This window comes from Sceloporus occidentalis, unplaced genomic scaffold, assembly GCF_023333645.1.
Source record: "Sceloporus occidentalis isolate IW3139 unplaced genomic scaffold, rSceOcc1.0.p SCAF_6, whole genome shotgun sequence".
In the NCBI taxonomy this organism is placed as follows: Eukaryota; Metazoa; Chordata; class Lepidosauria; order Squamata; family Phrynosomatidae; genus Sceloporus; species Sceloporus occidentalis.
The window spans coordinates 51900478-51922518 of record NW_028316986.1 but is presented as its reverse complement, the minus strand read 5'-3'; the positions used below and the strand labels follow the sequence as shown (position 1 = coordinate 51922518).

The 22041-nt window shown below is 40.5% G+C and overlaps 1 protein-coding gene across 2 annotated transcripts in view; it reads right to left on the bottom strand.

The window, feature by feature from the left end:
* Positions 1-22041, bottom strand: part of MDGA1 (MAM domain containing glycosylphosphatidylinositol anchor 1) — a 387001-nt gene that overhangs the window by 121431 nt on the left and 243529 nt on the right. For both annotated transcript variants that reach the window (XM_089529603.1, XM_089529604.1), the window contains exons 9-10: positions 15635-15904; positions 9939-10084 (exon numbers count right to left, since the gene is read on the bottom strand). In XM_089529603.1, the coding sequence (XP_089385729.1) occupies positions 9939-10084; positions 15635-15904 (416 nt within the window). The remainder of the gene's footprint in view (positions 1-9938; positions 10085-15634; positions 15905-22041) is intronic.

Below are 22041 nucleotides of genomic sequence, written 5' to 3'. Positions count from 1 at the left end.
TTGCTGGCCTTCATGTAGCAGGATGATCATTTTGAGGAATTTGAGGAGCCATTCTAGTCGTTCCAGGATCTGCCACAGACCTTTTCTACTCACAGTGTCGAAGGCTTTGGTGAGGTCGACAAATGTTACATAGAGTCCTTTGTTCTGCTCTCTACATTTCTCTTGCAGTTGTCTAAGGGCAAATACCATGTCTGTAGTGCTCCTATTAGCTCTAAAGCCGCATTGGCTTTAAGGGAGAAGTTCTTCTGCAATAGCAGGGACTACTCTGTTCAGCAGTATCCTTGCAAGGATTTTTCCAGCAATGGAGAACAGTGTTATACACAGATACAGGATGGGAGACACCTGGCTGAATGATACTACATGTGAAAGGGATCTAAGAGTCCAAATAGACCACAAGTTGAACATGAGTCAACAGTGCGATGTGGCAGCTAAAAGGGCCAATGCAATTTTAGGTTGCATGAATAAAAGTATAGTGTCTAGATCAAGGGAGGTAATAGTGCCACTCTATTCTGCTTTGGTCAGGCCCCACCTGGAATATTGTGTCCAGTTCTGGGCACCACAACTCAAAAAGGAAGTTGAGAAACTGGAGAGTGTCCAAAGGAGGCGACTAAAATGGTGAAGGGTCTGGACACCATGCCCTATGAGGAATGACTTAGAGAGTTGGGGATGTTTAGCCTGGAGAAGAGAAGGTTAAAAGATGATATGATAGCCCTGTTTAAATATTTGAAGGGATGTCATATTGAGGAGGGAGCAAGCTTGTTTTCTGCTGCTCCAGAGAACAGGACCCGGAACAATGGATGCAAGATACAAGAAAAGAGATTCCACCTCAACATTGGGAGGAACTTCCTGACAGTAAGGGCTGTTCGACAGTGGAACAAACTCCCTCAGAGTGTAGTGGAGTCTCCTTCCTTGGAGGTCTTTAAACAGAGGCTGGATGGCCATCTGTCGGGGATGCTTTGATTGAGAGTTCCTGCATGGCAGGGGGGTTGGACTGGATGGCCCTTGTGGTCTCTTCCAACTCTACGATTCTATGATTCTATTATATTACCTAATACGGAACAAGTGCCACATGACTTGAATTCTGAACTGCACAAATGTATTTTTGGAATTGCACATTTTCCTCCTGGAACTGCATATCTGAATCTGATAGCACTTTTTAAAAAGCTAGTGTGATACAAAGCAAATAACACAACCAAGCTGTTTTCTTCCAATGTATTGGTTCACTAGAGAACTTTAGAAAGTGTGAGACAGCTGCAGTTTGTCATTATAAAGAGGTAGCTTCCAAATTCAGTTTTGAAATTCTTAAATATCTACAGTATCTGTCCTGGATTAGAACTGTTTTACTAAACTGCAAATTTAAATTCCATTTCAACAGAAGAGCAAAGCTGAAGTACCACATTTCATTTGTCCAGAGTCCAACATCAAAGCTGCCCTACAATCTGCTTTTTATCTTCACACAGTGTTAGTTGGAAACTGCAATAGCGAATCTCAGCATATAGTAAAGCTACATTTTGACAAAGCGTCTTCATTATAAGAGACTCCCTTGTGTACTGTACTGCTAAAATTGTTGTTATTTGTTAAGTACCAATGATGTGCTCTGTGCTGTATGAGAAACCAATATAGAGACAGACCCTTCCCTAGAGAACAAGGCATCACAAAGAAAGGCATGGAGGATGATATTCCATGTGACCCACAGAATAGAGGTGCTCAGATCCTTTAAAATTGTTCTGTCTTGTACATAAAGTAAATAATCTTTTACTTTCAACAATCAACCTAACCTATTAACTGTTACAGCTTGGCCCAGCTCCATGAAAAGCACTAATCTTAAAATCTACGTCTTTGCACATCACTTTAGTGAAGTGTGCATTATCCATGATAAAGAAGTAAAACAACAATAAAACCTGTAAGATTTTATTCCAGTTCTATAAGATTACAGTTTTAAAATCCTATGTGTAGGATTATGTAGTCTCATGCTATCAACTTCAAGGTTAAACAAATTGGAGATCAGAACAGACTAGCAACCCAAATTTAAACCTCACTAGCATTATGTTGCCTAGTGTACCTGCTGTTTCTTTTGACTATCGGTACACAATCCCAAGTCCTACGTTGCTGAACTCATACGTACATTGCATGTATGCCTGGGCTCTGAAACATTTTGATTATTTTATTTTCGTCGTAGTTATGTTTATACCTATAATGGGAGAAAATTGCAGCTGGGGATATGTTATATGGGAGGGAGTGAACAGGCAGGTGCAGCTCCATCAGGCCTTGCCTGAAGAAGAAGAGCCCTTCCTCCAGTCCATCTCCCTGGTCCAGGCCTCAGAGGGAGAGAAGAACCACTGAACCTCATTCCCTTTCCCACCACCATTCCCTTCTCCTTTTGTGTCATGTCTTTTAGATTGTAAGCCTGAGGGCAGGGAACTGTCTAATTAAAAATAATAATTGTAAGCTACTCTGATAGCCTTTAGGGCTGAATACCATAAATAATAATAATAATAATAATAATAACAACAACAACATGGGTGCTTCGGACTGTGATCAGCCTTCAGCCTTCCAGGTTCAAAATGTGCACCAAATCCTGGTTTCTAGCATACCAATATGATGTTTGTCAATAATCAAATCAAATAAATGAATTAATATTTTACTAAAATTCTAAGGATGTCAATAACCATATCATAATAAAACTGAAATAAAATTTCTTATAAACAGAAGAGTCACAGTGAACCTAAGTTTAAATGTCCAAATGCAGAAAAGCACAGTTGATAATAATTTAGAGAATGTCTGTGCATTTCTCTCTGTCTTTGATAGACATAACTTATCAGGACATTATTTTTATTTTCTCTGAAAATGTACACACAATTTTTTTTTTTACCACTGTGGCATAACCATAATAGAAACATGCACATACTCATACTATTTTTCATTGGGACACTGTAAATGATGCCTCAAAATGTGACAAAGTATTTTTGTTTGTTGTCCAAGTTGCAGTGCTGATTTTCAAGCTAAAATTCCAAACGGGTCCTATTATGTGGAACACAACAAGTAGCAATAATAACTCATCAGGAAGTTGTGGCAGAACCTCTAAATATGAAAGAGCAGTTTTAGTTGCCACTCAAGTGATAATGTCCAGTATCTAGGCACAAAAACAAAAGTCCAAACAGAGGTACCATACCAAAACTGGGCTACTATATCTAATCAGGACAATATGGTAGACACTTTAAAATCTGATCATATGTTATTTTTATTGTTCCCCAAGTTGCAGTGACCTTTCAAGTCAAAATTCTAAAAAAAAAAAAAAAAAAAAAAGGGGGGGGGGAACACTTCCTAGAAGCAAAAAAGGCAGTCTGCCTTAACTCATCAGAGTATATTTTACAGGGGTTCTCTAAGGCAGTGCTGTTAAGATTCCTCCAGAAGGAAAAGAAGGCAGGAAAACAGAATGCCCAAAATCCTGGATCCAGAGACATTTCCCACATATGTAACATAAAAACATCTGCCCAACTCCTCAAAAGCCCTACCTTTTCTCTGCTACAGCACCTAACCACAACCATGTTGTGGGTGGCAGAGAGTGCAGGAGCAGCAGGGGATGTCTAGCTATTTTCTATGCACTGGATGCACAGAAATGACATAATCCTCAAGGACCTTAAGAGCATGCTAGTTGGTGTTTACCCACTACAGGAAAACAGCTGGGTGCATCTCTGCCACTTCCCTCCTCTTCATTGGAGTAGGGGGCTGAACCCAAGAAAAGGTGGTGGTGAGTATGTTGATGGTTGTGTTGTTGGTACAAAATTCAAAGAATCAGAGATTTGGAAGAGACTGCAAGGGTCATCCAGTCCAAGCCCCTGCCATGCAGGAATACACAATCAAAGCATTTCTAACAGATTACCATCCAGCCTCTGTTTAAAAACCTCCAAAAAAGGAGACTCCGCCACTCTCCAAGATAATGCTTTCTACTGTTGAACAGCTCTTAAGGTCAGGAAGTTCTTCCTAACATTGAAGTAGGATCTCTTTTCTTGTAGTTTGAATCCACTGCTCTGTGTCCTAGTTTCTGGAGCAGCAAAAAACAAGCTTGCTGCATCTTCAGTATGACATCCTTTCAAATATTTGAACATGACAATAATATCACCACCTAACCATCTCTTCTCCAGGCTAAACATACCCATCTCCCTAAATCTCTCCTCATAAGGCATGGCTTCCATACCTTTCACCATTTTGGTCACCCTCCTCTGAACACACTCCAGCTTGTCAATATCCCTCTTAAACTGTGGTGCTCAAAACTCAACACAGTATTCCTGGTGAAGCCTGACCAAAGTAGAATACAGTGGAACTATTACTTCCCTTGATCTAGACTACACTCTATTTTTGAAGCCTAGGATCATATTGGTGGTTTTAGTTGCTGCATTCCACTGTTGACTCATGTTCAGCTTGTGGTCTACTAAGGTAGCTAGATCCCCTTTGTATGTACTGTTGTCAATTAAGGTATCACCCATCCTATATCTGTGCATTTCATTTTTTTCTGCCTAAGTGTAGTACCTAACATTTTCCCTGTTGGAATTCATTTTGTTAGTTTTCTAATCTGGTGAGGTCATTTTGAATTTTGACCCTGTCTTTTGGGATATTAGCTATGCCTCCCAATTTGCCATTGTCTGGAAATTTGATAAGGATGCCCTCTATTTCAGCATCTGAGTAACTGATAAAGATGTTGAATAGCACTGGCCCAGGAAAGAACCTTGTAGCATCCTGCAGCACCCTGCTAGTCACTTATTTTCTAGGATGAAGAAATGCAACCTCTGCAACAAGCAGATAAGTGAGTGACAATGAGGTTAAAGAATGGGAAACTGTTAGAGCTTGCTGAGATACTGCTTGTAAGATTCCTGTGGTAAAAAAGGGGTGGGCATATCTTGAAGTACTAGATATCAGCACTTGGTACAATTCAGCTAGAATATTGGAGAGGACTCTCTGAGACACTTCTGCTAAGCTTTTTGAAGCAGAAAAAGGGGTGGGAAAGTATGAAATGATTACAAGATACTGCTGATGTAAAAAGGGTAGGAAAACAGGAGACTGCTCTCTGAATTGCTGCTTTGTAGGATTCCTGAAGTGTAAAGGGGATCAGGAAAAGAAGAGGCTCCCTGGATCATTTTTGGGGTACTAGTTATGCACCAAGGCAGCACTGGGACTCTTCAAGTAGTGTACAATATATGAATCCAATAGTTTAACATAATCATAATAAAATTACTATTACACTTATATGCTGGTCCAAGGTTCAAATAAGAAATTAAAAGTTAAATTTCCATGAACAAAAATGAGGTCTTAATTTAAGGCAAAAGATGAAATTTATTCTTTCCTGGTTTGGCTTGAATCAAGGAAGAGTGTGATTAGAATACAACTAGGTCCACAGTACATTTCAGCTAATGTAAAATATATGAATCCAACAGTTAAAAACATCTTAATAAAATGACTATAACTTTCCTTAGAAATGTTAGAATAAGAATTTAGAAACTAAACTACGGCCTGATTTAGACGGGCCTAAAGTGCACCCTTGTCACATGCCAGGGGTTGGCCGAGGGCGCACCACCTATACATGCCTCACCCCTAGAACGTGACAAGGGCGTCAAAATGGTGGCACTGCACACACGGGCGCTGCCATTTTGATGTGATGGACGCCTAGCGTCCACACGTCCCAGTGTCACTGTGACACCATGAGTACGCCAATGGTGCACTGCGGCATCACAATGGCGCCGCAGAAAGAATCCGGTTTTTGCAGGTACTTTTTGCTGCACAAGGGAGCCACCCGGTTTGTCCTCTACGGCTCCCTCATGCAGCAAAACAAGGCATGGATAGACCGCCCTTTTTGTGTTGTCTGTATCCCACCCCAATTATGAGAATGAGCTTCTTAATTTAAGGCAAAGATCAAAATATGTTCTCCCCTAGTTTAGCCAGAAACAAGGCTGAATGTCATCACAGTTTAGCTATATTTAAATCCAGGCTCAAAGATCAGACCCCACAAATATTAAATACACTAATTACCCCAAACAGGCTGCAACTAGGCTGCATAATTGGAAAAAGAAACAGCAGAATTGGAATATACAATATCCACAAACTCCAGTCCATCGACAGTGGGTTGAACAGAGAAATTCTTGGCCAGTTTATCACATTTCCTTTCTGGTTCCCAGCCAGCATCACACTATGTTCCAATACCTCTTCGCACCATACATATACTCACTTTGGCTTTAGGCAATATCTTTCCTCTTGCCTTTGTCCCCCAGTGAACATACAGTAGTTAAAACTGAACTTGTCATCTCATCACCATACCCAGAAGTTTCAAAACAAACAAACAAACAGCTTCATTTATATACCGCTTCATACTGAACTAACAGTGTCAAGTGGCTTACAACTGTTAGCTAATTGCCCCCCAACAAGTTGAGTACTCATTTTAGTGACCTCGGAAGGATGCAAGCTTGAGTTGAGCCCTTCTGCTGGTATTGAACTTGCAACCTTATGGTTTTGAGTGAGTGGCTGCAGTACAGGCATTTAACCACTGCGTCACCAGGGCTCTTTTTATCACTAGTCACACATACAACCAACTCATTCATAGCTATAAAGGTCTGTTCCTAAGCACTTTACTTCTGATGGAGCAGACTTAAGTCTATGAAAAGTTATGCTACCAACTTCATTCTCTCAGTCTCAAAGGTACTACAAAATCGCTTAGTAGGCTGTAACTGGCTTGGTACTTATTTTTGAGAGTCTGGAACAGGATATGCTCCAAAGCTGGAAAACAATTCTAGCATTCGTTTCTAGAATTAGTTTCCTTTGTAAAGAATCTTCTTGTTCAACAGCAAAGCCATAGGAACAAGGTGCCAAGCACAATAATCCATATACCCTTTCACACTACATAATTATTGCACCATGACCCCACTTTACCTGCTATGGCTGCATCCTATGGTGCCTTGGGTTTTGTAGTTTGCTTAGAACTAGAGTTCTTTGGTTGTTTTAACTACCCCTCCCCCCCATTGCCAACCTTGAGAATCCATAACATATTGCCATGACAGTTAGAAAGGAATTATAGGCCCTGGACAGACAGGCCCTTTGCGGCATCATGGCGATGTGCTAGGGTTGCCTCGGGGTGGCACGTGCACATGCCCTGCAACCCTAGCACGTGATGAGGATGTTGCAGCTGCAAAGCACCATCTACACGGTGCACACAGCTATGACGTCGCAGCAGTGCAGCATTCAAACAGCCCTGTGCAGCTGTGACTCCATCGTGCCATCTCTGGTGGTTTGCAGCATCGCAACTGTGCCACAAAAAGGAGCTGGTTCCGGGTGCTACTTGCTTGCTGCGCAGCAGCGTCGCACAATTTGGTTGCTGCCTCTTTTTGGCGCTCTGTACCGCACCATAGTGCTATAGTTGTGCAGTGTGAAAGGGATCCAGGTATGTTTCACGGAGAAAAACTCAGTTCCTGGCCACCAGGAAGTATATGGTGTGAAGGCACATATTCTCCTTTCAAGAGCATCATAGGGTAGCATGAGGGGCTCTTTTTTAAAAGCTAGTAAACCCTAAGTGCCACCTGAACACAGATCTAAAAAGAATGATATGGTAAGTATGTTTGCATAATTGGTCCAGTCACAGAATGCCCTGACATACCCTGGAGGCTTCCTTCAATGGATATGAGAAGGAGAGAAGTTTTGCACACTTGTTTCTTCCCCTGAAATTTCCCATGCCACCTCCCACTCTGTTTTGGAGGGAAATGATATAGGACTTCTAATTTATCAGTTTTTAATTTATTTTAATTGGATTTAATTAGACTAGTATTCTACAGAGAGAAGAAACAGTTTTCTTCCTAAGAGCACAGTTTTATAATTTTGGGACATGCATGCTGAAAAATAAGTCTTGCTGAAAAGTTTCAATTTTGATATTGCTGATGAATTCCAAACATGAATGCCTAATCCAGGGGTGGGCAAACAGCAGCCCTAGACTGCATGTGACCCTCCAGGTTCCAGTTTGTACTTCCTGAAGCCCTGAAAGCCACCAACTCCCCCCCCCCCCCGCTTTTTATAAAAAGGTAATCTTTTTGGTGCCCATGGACATTTCATAGCAGTTTTAGTCCCACAACCCCTCCCCCCCCCATGCCTCATAATGTAACATCCCCCCATCACTTCTGATATGTTATGTGCACCAATGAAGCCTGATGGAGGTCTTGGGGATGAAAAATAGCCCCTGCCTGCTCCACAGTTACCCACTCCTGCTACAAACAAAAGAGGAAATTTGAAGACAGCAAGCAGGTAACAAAAAAAAAAAAAAAAGAGTCATAGGTCGCAATGTATGTGGCAGTTGTAAACAAGAGAGTTATGATGGACTATAAGAGAAGTGAACAAGAAGTAAGTTAGTAGTAGCTCAGTTTCAAAGTGGTATCACAGCTAAAAGAAGTTTTTCTGGAAAAACCTGGTGAAGAACTTGCTGTCATCAAACTGACACCCCTTCCTCCATTGTCCTTGAAAAGGAAAATAGAAACAAAGCAACAAACTCACGATTATTTAGATTAACATGATGTTATTGTTGGCACTGGAAGTGGAGTTAAAAATCTTTAAAAATCATTATTCAGTAAGTAATATGTCCAGTAAGTGTCTGACTTCTGAAACATCAGGCATGATTATAGGTATGATTTCAAGAGACTGCCCATTGGCTGCACCCGTTGGTGGCTATACTTTGTATATTTACTATATCTTGGTGTATCTGTAATATTTTTCATCCCATTCTCTTCATCCTTCCTTTGTACTTAGTTTTCTAAGTAAATGCATTTTTAAATTAAATCACAAGTTGTGTCTACTTCACTCTCTCAGAGGATGTGCTGACAATTCATGAATGGAAAGACACAGCATTGGAAATAACTCCAAATCCTTGTTCTCATCACAGTTTTTGTATTTTTGCAAGGACTATCCTGATGGAAAAAAAGGCAGTAAGCTAGACTGGAAGCATTACCATTGTAAGGAAACAGAAACAAATCCCTGACATCTGCAAAATCTTGTTAGTTTCCATCTGTTTTCTAGTCAGAAGGGATGACCAGGCTGCCTTTTGTTGCAAATATAAAATCCAGTTTACAAAATAATATACAAAACCCATTGCACAAGGCACGTAAACCCAGTTTTACCCAAATTAATCCCACTGGCTTATATGACTAGGAAACAGCTTAAATCCACAAACGTTAATTGAAGTGAAGAAATTAAAGCTGAGGGCTTTGGGATTCCTGGTTCTGTATGTGTTTCACAATTCCATATTCTTAATAAACATACAAATCCTTCTATAAATGGTAGAAAATATCTTGGCATATCTAGCACCATTTTTCCTGCTAACTGTATCCTTTATGATTGCAATGCCAAGTAGTTCTTTTGTTCCATACCTTTCTCCAACTGAGTTTAATAATATTCCAGTATTATTATGACAACTTGATGAAATATTTCTGCATCATCAACAGGCTATGACTTCCCCCCTCAGTACTGGCCAGAAGAGCTTTCCAATTTATGACCCTTATTTGTTAAAAGAGAAGAGTCTGAAATTCCACTCATCTGAATTGTTGGTTTATATAAAATCGACAATACCTACTAATGACTACAGCCTTTCATTCCTATTACAGCCTTGTTCAGAAAGCTGAGCATGATAATTCCAAGGGGAGGCTTTCTTTGCTCTCAATCATTTACAACATCAGACTTTAAAATGAGGGTCAGACCATACAACTGGTTCCTTAGCTCTTTAAGATGGCAAAAGAAGGGCCATGCTCTCAGTTCTGGCCTGTTTTGCAAATAGCAGCTCCCATCCTCCTAGGGGAGGTTGATGTGATTTCAGTTTAAATAGAATACGTATAAACATTTCATTTTTAACACGGCAGTCTCATAGTCCAAAGGCTGTATTCTGGGACTTAAGGTACTGAGCAGAGTGTTGGTCTTACCTGACGGACATCTAGACGGTAGCTAAGAATGGGATCAACAGCACCAGGCTCCTTCTGTGTCCACTGTAAGATATAAGAGTAGTTCTTGGATTGCTTCCTGGTGGGGTTAGGGGTATCATAGTAAAACTCTGGGTTGTAAGCTTTACCTGAGAAGTAAAAAGTCAGGAAATGAGATTGGGAGAAGAAGGGAAGGGAAAATAGAAGGAAATGTGTTACAAAATGAGTTGCCCACAACCAATCAAATATTCCACAACATCACATATGTTGATGTATAGAGATCATATTGAGTACAAAGCTAGGAAAAGTGACTTTTTGGGTACCTAACTCCCAGAATCTTGGGAGTCCAAACAAAAACAAACAAACAAACAAAACACCTTCTCCAACCCCTGCTGAGTCTCTCCCCCACCTGTTTTTGTAAACATTTGAATCACTGTAATTCATGTTATTGCCTTCAGATTTCTAGTAAACTCTGGCATTGTTGACAAAGAAATCCAGACAGCCTAACAAAACAATATCAAATTGCTCAGTAGCAAGCCTGAAACTCTGAAGTTGGGATTATATCCAGATCTACAACTGAAGCAACTTCAGTCTTTCTTCTATTAGTCTCTTCTTCTGTTCGTAATAGTGACAGATGTGGAAATTGTAGTACCTAATCATAAGAAATTTGCCTGGGATGCACTACTCATTTTAGCTTAGTATTTTAATTTCTTTAAGAAACTTGCAGCTAAGAACTTTAGTTGGGAAAACAAACAGCTGGAAAGGAAGAAAGATGCTTCATTGAAGAGGAACACAAAAGTGGTGCTTCTGGTTGCTGAAGGAAAGATACTTTCCTTGCAATTTCCACATCCATATACTTTTCTCAGTGCACAAGTAAAACTCAGAAGTTGGCTGATTTTAAAATGAGGGCTGATTTAAAAACCTTCTTATGTGACAGAGGAACTTACAAGTAGTGGCTTAATGGGAGATTTGGGGAACTACAGTACAACCCCTGCCCCAAACAAACCTGTTTCAAGGCCTGTCCATTGTATGTTTCTCACACTGTACCATTTGGGGAGAGATGCATCTCTATAAACATAAGGGGAGATGCAGTGGCGAAACTTTGGAGCACTAAAGATAGAATGGACTCCCCATTGTCTATCTCATCTTGAAACATATTGATCTTCATTTCCAATGTAATGAAGTGCTTATTAGGATACAAATAGTGGCACCTAGGAGATTATCAAATGGAGGCTTACAGTCATTAAAACATTGCTAAATCGTCCCTAAAGCAAGATGGTGTGATCACCAGTCGCACTTGTCCTCCGTGATTAAATCGTCATCCCCTCACCTCTCCTGTCTTTAAAGCATTCACAGAGCAGTCATTTCTCCAATAACAGTAACTTTGTTATTGGAGAAATGATGCTTTAATGATGGGAGAGGCAAGGGGATGTCCCCATGACAATTTAATCATGGGGACAAACACGACAGGCAATCACAACATCACACTTTAAGGACAATTTAGCAATGTTTTAATGATGTTAAGCCTCCGTGTGATAAACTTCCTAGCCTTTATTTAAAGTATGAATCTACTTATATAAGTAGATATATCTATAGAATCTATACAGTAACTAATTTATAATCCAAAGCTTTATCCAGAATTGCTCCTCTTGCCTATTGGATTCTGGAATGTCTCATGCACTTGTGGCCAATCTTCAGCACAGGTGCCATAATTTATTATTATTATTATTATTATTATTATTATTATTATTATTATTTTCTTATATCCCACTTTTCTCCCAGTATAGGGATTCGAGGCAGTGATTCACATAAGTAACATGCATTCACACAATTCACACAAGTAACATGCATTTCTGGTGCTCTTAGACAGAAGGGCCTGTAAGCCAAACACATATTATTGGCTCCATGTCCAAAGTTACATAGCTGCCTGTTCTTCAACTCAACAGCGGAGTGGCAAAATGACTTTGCTATTTATGCAGCTGCATCTACTCAACAGATTGCATTTCAGGGACACGTACCATTTGGACCTGATTTATGGCACACCTTCCAAAAAAGATTTGCCACCACTGTTCTAGTGTAATAAGAACTATCTAAATGCATGGCTCCTTTTGTATGGTCTATTGGGTTAAAAATATACTTTTAAAAAAAATCACCAAAAGCATGTACCTAGAATATGTCTCTATATACATGAAATTCAGTACTATTATTTAAAAAGCAAGTAGAATCTTGCACTCATAATGTAAGAGATGGAATACACAGGTCTAATGCTGTTTTTAAATGTGCGCATTTGTCTATATATAGGCAGATATACATGTCTCTGAAGACAGCGACTAAATATGACAAAATATTTAGACTGGAAGATAACAGTCATGTTTGCACATCATGAATCACAAATTCTTTAGAGCCAGCACTACTGTGAACAAGCCAGTGTGTTGGTGCATGCTGCTCAGTCGTTCCTGCTTGGCTTTTCTTGCAAGCAGGAGTACCTAAACAAACAACAGTGCTTCCAATCCATGGTTTTAATGTGCAAAGAAGTCTGACATGTGTTTCTCCAGACAAGCCATAGTCATAAACCATGGATGGAAGTATAGTTTATTTAGCCACTTTTGCTTTCAGGAAGGGTCAGGTGAGAGTGGTTGGGCAACATACATCAGCATAATACTTGATATTGGTAATCCATTATTTTGGGAACACCTGCTTACTGTTATATGTGAACACTATGATGTGATATAACTAATGGAATGAAATGCATAGCTATAGGATGGGGGACACCTGGCTTAACAAGACTACATGTGAATTGTATCTAGGGCGGGTTACATACCGCCATTAAAGTATGCACGGAGTGCATACTAGGGTTAGGGAGGTGCGGTGCTTCCGCACTTCCTTGACCGTAATACGCGCTCTGTGCGTAAAAAATGATGGTGGCCGTTCCAGACGGCCACCGCCATGAGGACATCACGGCCACGCCACCTCTATACGGGGCGGCGTGGACGTGACGTCCTCGCTCTGTGCCAGGGCGCCTAGTGCGCCTAGTGCGCCCTTTGCGCAGACCAGGAAGGGGCTCCGTTTCGGAGCTCCTTCCTGGTTTGCGGCGCCGCTTTGCGTCGCTGGGCGCAGCCTTCAGACGGCTGCGCCCAGCGAAGCAAGGGAGAAAGGGGCCAAGCGGCCCCTTTCTCCTCCTCCCCGCAGCCTGAAAAGCAGCGGATCGGGGCCTCAGCAGCTGCCGTTCTGGCAGATGAGGCCCCGATACACAGGGGAAAGGGGCGGGTACAGACCGCCCCAAATGGGCGGTCTGTAACCCGCCTAGGAGTCCTAGGAGACCTCAAGTTGAACATGAGTCAACACTGTGATGCAGCAGCTAAAAAGGTCAATGTGATGCTAGGCCGCATCAACAGAAGTATAGTGTCTAGATCAAGGGAAATAATAGTGCTCTATTTAGCTTTGTTTAGGCTTCACCTGGAATATTGTGTCCAGTTCTGGGCACCACAATTTAAAAAGGATGTTGAGAAGCTGGAGCATGTCCAAAGGAGGGCAACTAAAATGGTGACGGGCCTGGAAACCATGCCCTATGAGGAGAGACCTAGGGAGATGGGTATGTTTAGTCTGGAGAAGAGAAGGTTAAGATGTGGTATGATAGCCCTGTTAATGTATTTGAAGGGGTGTCATATTGAAGTTGGGGGCAAGCTTGTTTTCTGCTGCTCCAGAAATAGGAACAATGGATGCAAGTTACAGGAAAAGAGATTCCACCTAAATATTAGGAGCAAATTTCTGACAGTAAGACCTGTTCAACAGTGGAACAGACTCCCTTGGCATCTCATTTGGAGGTTTTTAAACAGAGGCTGGATGGCTATCAGTTGGGGTTGCCTTGATTGTATGTTTCTGCATGGTAGGAGGTTGGACTGGCTGGCCCTTGTGGTTTTTTCCAACCTTATGATTCTATGAATATATTAGGGTAGCTGTCCTCACCAAATGCCTTCTAGATATGTTGGACTACAGTTCCTACCATCCTTTGTCATCACAGCCAATTACGTTGCTGACTAGGATTATGGATATTGTACTCCAACACATCTGGGTATTCTGGGTTGGGAAGGTCTGGACCTTTTGTCAACTGGATAGGAGTGAATTTTCAGTTTTATAAAATGTCTGAAAAGTTGCAGAAACTGTCTATAAAAGCAAAGTAGGAAGCAGAAACAAACAAACAAACATAACATCAAATCACTTGTAAGAACTGTGAATAATGGAATTCAGTAACTTCAGACTGTGTAGATTAAAAGGATTTTAATCCTTATTGTAAGGATAATCTGAATAAATATGCTCAGGAAAGTTTGAATTTAGTAATTCTAACTTGATGTGGAGTTTGTAGTTGGTTATGCTAAAAACTGCTTATTATGTAAGGTTCAAGTGCAAACAATGGAAACAGACATAGCTGCATAGTTTCTGTTCCAAGCCATAATTTTCAATAATGAAGGCAACCTCTGACCAAACAGAACCTATTCATGAAGAACCTACAGTTTTAGAAAATGAAGAGGACGCTGTTCTCAAAGCACTTGGAAAAAATAAATCAGCAAGAACAGATGCCTCAAGCTATGGAAGCAGAGAAAGCCAGCATGGTGTAGTGGTTTGAGCACTGGATTAGAACTGGAGACCAGGGTTCGATTCCCTGCTTGATCATGGAAATTCATTGGGTGACCTTGGGCAAGTCAATATTCTCAGCCCTAGAAAACTTTGTAATGGGTTTGTCTTACGGTTGCCATTGGTTGGAAACAACCTGAAGACACACAACAACAACTTGGAGGCAGAATCTATTTAAATTCTAACAAAAAAATCTTCCAACAAATATGGAAAACAAAATAATAGCCAAATGATTAGAAATGTTCAGTATGCATTCCAATTCCTCCCCAAAAGGAATGTTTCTGTAGTGAAATATTTCCATTAGCAGACTTCATAAGTTTAATTATGACAGTAAATAGTATACAGCATACAGTAAAAAGCCACAACAACCATACAACCAGGAAAAAAACAACAGCATCAATACAGCCCACTAGCATTCCTCTCTCAAATGCCAGTCTTTTCCATGCTACCTCATACGACTCCAATTACAAGCCCCAACCATTCTTCTCTTCTATAATTAAATGGAAATGATTCAATGCTTATTTTTATTAACTTAGAATGGTAATATTGATGTTTACTTCTGAGACCGCATTTCTTATTATTTTTATTGACTTAATTTTTTGTGTATGCCAGAGATTCAGAGCCACCTTGGAGACTAATTGTTGCTTATTCAACTTGTATTGACTGTAAAGTCAAGTTATATAACAAATTTAGAAATAAAATCAAAACAGACAATAATCATTATCTGGCACAATATTGATTTCTTTAAATTAATTGATTCCCAAGATGGAAGATACCATCTCCAATGATTTCACAAAAAGGTACATTGGGTCCCTATCATTTTCTTCCTGTTCACTTAAGTCATCCATGGAGTCTTTTTGCAGCTACCTGGGGACATGGAGGGGGGGGGGGGGGATCAGATGATTGAGAAAAACTGTCCCTTTTCCAACTGCAGGAAATTCCTGTGGACGAGTTCCACTCATTAATACTCTGGGTCTAACATTATTAGTTTACCAATTATTACCTAGCCAAATAATCCTTGAAAAAGAAAACAGAGCAAGAAAAAGTAAGATTTTTGAAGTACTTACCAGATACTTGGAAGAGGCAAGTTGCCACCCCAACATCATTGGAGATACTACATTCATAGCTGCCACTGGTCTCCCGGCTCACACTGTCCACCTTATACTCAGAGTAGTCCTGCTGCTCTGTTGGAGGCACTGCAAGCAGACTCCCATTAAATCGCCAGACAGCTGTAGCAACTTTCATTGGGCTTCCTTTTAACATGGTGCAGCGAAGGGTGACACTGCGTCCCACAGCTTGACGAATATCCTGGAATACTGGCTCCACCACTGGAGGGACTAAAAGACAAAACAAACAAATAAACCCCAAATTAAATTAAACTAAAACCATAAACCAAAAAGCAGAATCCGCTGCTGGTACCACAATAACTATATTTATGATTTTGACTAATAGCCTATACTATACTGAGCCTTCAAGGCATGTTAAAGCCATCCCACCTTGATGGACTTATTGTTATCCACCAACAAAGGGCACACAGTTTATGTAATGAGTTCAGAATAGAAGTGGAAACTGTGTACCCTTCCAAGCCTCCATTGTGGCCCTCAGAGCCCCACCACTGCAGAAAATATCATTTCAACCTAAAAATGGATAATTGTGCCCCCAGATACCTCTGTCCTACCTTTCCATTCCAACAGAGTCCTTAAGCCACCTTTATAACATATGACAAATTAGGGTTTTTTTGTGTGTGGCTTTTTCAGGCTTTGGCCATGTTCTAAAAGAGTTTATTCCTGACATTTTGCCAGTATCTGTGGCTGGCATCTTCAGAGAATGCTGGCATGGAAGAGACTTGGGTATACACACACACATTGTGTGACCCTGGGTAGGGAGGAGAGATCTCCACATTAATCTGTGTATTGTTCTGTTGCTGATGGCAGGGCCTCGGGGTGGGAGGATATGTAAAAGAGGGTTAGTGTGTGCTAATTGGTGATCATTGTCTGCTGGGAAAGCCCCTGACCCTGATTGGTTTCTCATTTGCATTTGCTGAGTCCTGATTTTGCTATTTTTCAGTACGGATAGCCAAACTATTTTTCACTTTAAGGGTTTCTTCTTTCATGTTGAAGTTGTCCAGGTGTTTGTGGATTTCAATGGCTTCCCTGTGTATTCTGACCTGATAGTTGTTGGAATGGTCCAGAATTTTGGTGTTTTCAAATAGTTTTACATTCAGAGATTCCAAAAACATCATGATACATTGGGCTCTGTCATATCTATATCTGTCCTGCTCATGTTGAAATGTAATATATTTAGCTGTCCCACTGAAGTTAAAATTCCTAGTCCCCTATTGTTGGTTTATTTCTGTTGCTGTGTGCCTTCAAGTTGTTTCCAACTTATGGCAACTCTAAGGTGAACATATCATGGGGTTTTCTTGGCAAGTTTCTTCAGAGGGGTTTGCCATTGGCATTCTGAGGCTGAGAGAGTGTGACTTGCCTAAGGTCATCCAGAGGGTTTCCATGGCTGAGCCAGGATTCACGCCTTGGTGTCCAGTCATAGTCCAATGGCCAAACTACTATGCCATCCTGGCTCTATTTTTGATATTCTTCAGTTAATTCACAAATATTAAGTTGGAACAAATTCTTCTAATGTGCCTGAAAACCCCATTTAACTGATTGGTTTTGTATTTTTGCCATGTCCTGAAATAGTATCAGACAACTTGCTGGCCTTGACGTTAGAAATGTGCAAAGTATACATTGACAATGCAGACAACAACTCTACTGATAGAGCTTTGGTGAATGTAAAATCCCAGCTCTGAAAGGGTATCAGATTGAGATGTACAGGCAATTATATATGCTAGCCTCTTTCTTAGCTTTGCATGTGATTATTTGGTATAGGTAGAAATCTTTATGGTACATTTTTCCTTGATTTAAAACACGTATTTGTTTTTGTAAAATGAATGGAAAGAATATTGGTTATACAGACATATAATCTTCATTTTTCAATAGCAAGTTCATTAGTTTATTTAACAGAAAAATACTGAAAAGAAAATAGGTCCAGTATGTATTTTATATAAATATTGGGAACATGTTGATTTCCTCTGGCAAGAAGCATGAACTGAATGTCATACTTTCTAGATACTCAGTCTCATGGTTCTGTCACTGGAGTAAAATGAAATATAGCTACTCCATAATGAAGTGTGTGTGTTACACCCTGCGTTGACATGGTCAGCTCATTAGAAATTACATTCAACAAACAACAGGTGCCTTTGCTGGAGGCTCTCTCTCCACAAAGATATTAATCAAAAGAAATGAAAAACTAAGAATCGATTACATCCTTAAAACCTGCTTTGGACTCTTTATAGATGAGTCACTTTTGAGGGAGTTGACCTTCAGGCTCTTATTCCTAGTATATGACTCATTAGCATCATTAATTGAGTCAGCAAAATAAAAGGCTGGCTAAACAAATGCACTCCCTGCTCACTTCAATAGGTTTAGAGTGGAGCAATCCTTCCAGATTAGAGTTTAGGTAAAGGATAATCTCAGATGGACTAGCAGAAAGGGCAAAGGAGCCTACCTCAGTGCTCTCTAGAGTAGTGGGTCCCAACCTCTGGTCCTCTATTTGTTTTAGATCAGCTCCCTAAAACCCTAATCAATATTGCCGGTGGTCAAGCAGAAGTGCAAGCAGATGTCCAAAACATCAGGAAGAACAAAGGCTGGAGAACTTGTTCTATTTTTCTGGCTGTGGCATCACGTGGGAACATTATCACTTGAGCAGGGGGGAGGAATGCCCTATCCTCCCCTGTGGCTTTAACAGCAACTTGAAATGGAGAAATCAACAGGTTAAATATTAACATCTACTAATTTCTTCAGAAAAAACTCTTCTGAAAAACACAGTAACATGAGATAGTAAAAAAAAAAGTTGGCAGTCCTTTAATCATCACTGGTCCAGAGAATGGTACATTTAAGGCATTTGTAAGTAACAAAAAGTGATTCAGCCTTATGATGTATACCACTCATTGGACATACTCATTGGACATATGGGAAATATGGTTAGTGATCTCTTTCTGCATGAAACTTGGTGACTAATACTAGCAGATTGTAGACAGATAATTTCAGGATATTTTTTGTTTCTTTTATTTTTCTAGACACCTTGAACGTTTACTTTAATATGTTCAAAGTTTTTGTGCAACACAGTATTCTCTGTGTACATTGTTTGTGCCCTAAGACTTAGGCACGGTACAGACCACCCCAAAGGGGTGGCCTGCCGGCACCCTATTTCCTTCTGGAGGGAAGCTACAGCCACCAAACTGCACGGCTTCCCTCCGGAGTAAAAAGAACCCGGTATTTCTGGGTTCTTTTTATGGTGCCAGAGTGCGCCACTGGCACACTCACAATGTAAGAGATGTGTGGTGCCATGCAGACGCTGCGCAGTGCTTACGTTGCAATAGCAGTACCCGTGTACATGGAACACTTCCATTACTACATCCCCAGTCCCTACTAGGGTTAGGGACCATGCAGTTGGTGTGCAGTCCCTAACCCTAGTATCGCTGCCGCCACGCCACAAAGTGCCCATTTGTATCGGCCCTTAGATAATCTAACATGTGTGCAATGTAGACAGACACTAGAAAAAAATGTTTAAAAGAAACAGAAGAGAACACACTAAACAACACAAAGTTTGAATCAAATCCAAACCGCACCTTAAAAACGATTAAAAACTAATACAATTACTATTAAAATAACCCCGAGGGACCAACTCATTAAAATAACCTTGAGAGACCAACCCATTATCCCTTCAGAAGAAATAACAAATATAAAGTCACATTGAATGGGACTAGATCAAGAAAGAAGAATAGAAGGTAGGTTCTGGTAAGATGAAAGAAGAGAGGCAAATGCTATAGCAGGTAACTACCATCAAGCTCCGACAGAGCTCTTTCAAAAACTGTTCTCTTGCTAACAGAACACTAACAAAAGAATTCCTCCCCCAAGTACTGTGATTTTGAGAATGCTGCTGAGATTTCTGCCCTATATTAAGAAGGTGGAGCTGTCAATGAACTTGATCCAGCTCCCCACTGTCTAGCCCCAGCAAATTTGTGTCCTTTCAAGATGATGCTCTTCTTTCATGATGAGGAAATGACTTCACTTTTGAGAATTTAGACAGAAGAAATAGTCAAATATGACAACCTTCCTTATTGATATTGGCAGGTTCTGAGAAGTAGCACCTAACAGAAGTCACATAAAACTTCTGCCTGCTTGTTGTGTGACACTCACAAACAATGTCTGCAGATTGTACTGTTGTACTGGTAGAATGAAATTCAGAGACAAAACCCAGCATGTGAGTCTTGCACTGTTCATGTGTCAATGATTCTTCTTGTTTGTCTTCCCAAGTTTCAGAATTAAATTGCAAAAGCAGCAAATGTGGTGAGTGGTATTATGAAAGGGGTGAAGAGGCCAGAGTATCAGCCAACATTCAGCAAGCCATACTCCTTCCTCAGACTTTTTAAGATTCAACTGCTTCAAAAACAGAGGGCAAAGCAGTTTGCCTAGGCAGCAAAACAATTTTGCTGTAACACAAACCGTAATAATTCACCTGATCTTCAAAAACAAATCGAATGATGAACTAAACTCATGTGTGTCCTACTCTGTCTTGCCCAGGGCCCCCCCAAGGGCCTTGTGAGAATTCATGCATCACCCTTGCAAGATCAGGTCCTAGAGTTTTGTGACAGTAAACAAACACACACACACACACTAGATCTATTTCAGGAAAATAAATGTGGAACATGTGGCAAAGAGGGCAAAAGGCAAGCCAACAAGGGCAGGAATTGTCAAGTGTAAGACATGTATCATTGTGCCTTGAATAACCTTTCACTTCCTCACTTTTACAAGATTAGCAACTTCTGGATTTATTCTTCAACAGAGATGACGCTCTGGAACATAAGGGTCACTGGAGCATGACCAAGTTCCAAAACCCATTTGAAAATCTATTTCTACTTTTGCTTCGGGGAAAGGAGAAGCTTTGCTTTCCAGCAAGCAAACAAATTCCTTCTGAAAGCTTTGGTGAGCTATATCAACACCAGGCAAAACTGCCTGCCAATGCCTTTGGAAACGATGCTGGGGTCCAGCTCCTCCATCTGAGGTGAGGCCAGTGGTTACCAGACAGTGGGTTTTCTTGATGGTAACCCCCTAGTTGTGGATTGTCCTCCCCAGAAATGTCCACCTGATATTAGGAAAATACCTTTTTCATTTTTCTGAGCTTCTCAGGTACAGTTTCAAACCTGAGGGATGTTTTTTTAATGATATTTTGTGGTTCTGTGGCCGTTAGTTTATAGTATCATCTATATTTACATTGTTTTACTCTTTATTCAAAACCATCTTGGGAATATGGATGAAATGTGATATAAAATGCCTAGAAATCAAAACAATAATATTGGGGGGAAAAGCTTTTTGTTTGAATGGCCATCTCTCAGGATTATCTTAGGTTTGTATTCCTGCACAGCAGGGGACTGGACTAAATGGATCTTCCAATCCCTTTTATCTCTATGGTTCAAAATACACTGCAAAAACAATCTACTTTTAGACTACTTTAACTGCCTTGGTCCAATGCTAGGGAATTCTGGGAACTCTAGTTTTGTGAGATTTTTAGCCTTCTCTGTCAGAGTGCTGTGATGCCACAACAAACTACAAACCCCAGGATTGTCTAGCACTGAGCCAGGGCAGTTAAAGGGGTCTGAAACTAGACTGATTCTGCAGTGTGTTTTGGACCTATATTTCTAGTGTTTGCAAATTTATTTCTGCCTCCTAACTTTCTGAAATTATAAGTTCAACAGGTTGCATTCCAGATCCAATTAGTTAAAACAGCTCTCAATAGGTGTAGGTACATGAGGAGCTGGGAAACCTTTGTTCTCCAGGTATTTTACATGAGAACGTCTACAACTTTCTTGTAATTTGGGTTCAAATAACAAGAAAAGATATTCTGCTTAAACATCAGGAAGAACATCTTTATTGCAAGAACTGTTCAGCAGTGGAATAAACTGCTTCAGGGTGTGAGTGAGTGAGTGAGTGAGTGAGTGAGTGAGTATGTGTATACTCTCCTTCTTTGGAGATCTTTAAACAGAGATTGGATGGGCATATTCCAAGAGTGCTGTGGTTGTATATTTCTGCACGACAGGAAGTTGGACTACATGGCTTTTGTGGCCCCCTCAAACTCTACCATGCTATGAATCTATAAATTATTTTTTGGTGGGTTTTTCCAGCTATATTGCCATGTTCTAGAAGAGTTTCTTCCTGTTTCTCTGAAAATGCCAGCCACAGATGCTGGTGAAACATCAGGAAGAAACTCTTCTAGAACATGGCCACATAGCCTGAAAAACCCACAAAAATCTATGGATGCTGGCCATGAAAGCCTTTGAGTTCAAATCTATAAATACTTTATCATTGCTCACACTTCTGGGAGTCCAGTTCCAAAACATCAGTAGGACCAAAGTTTC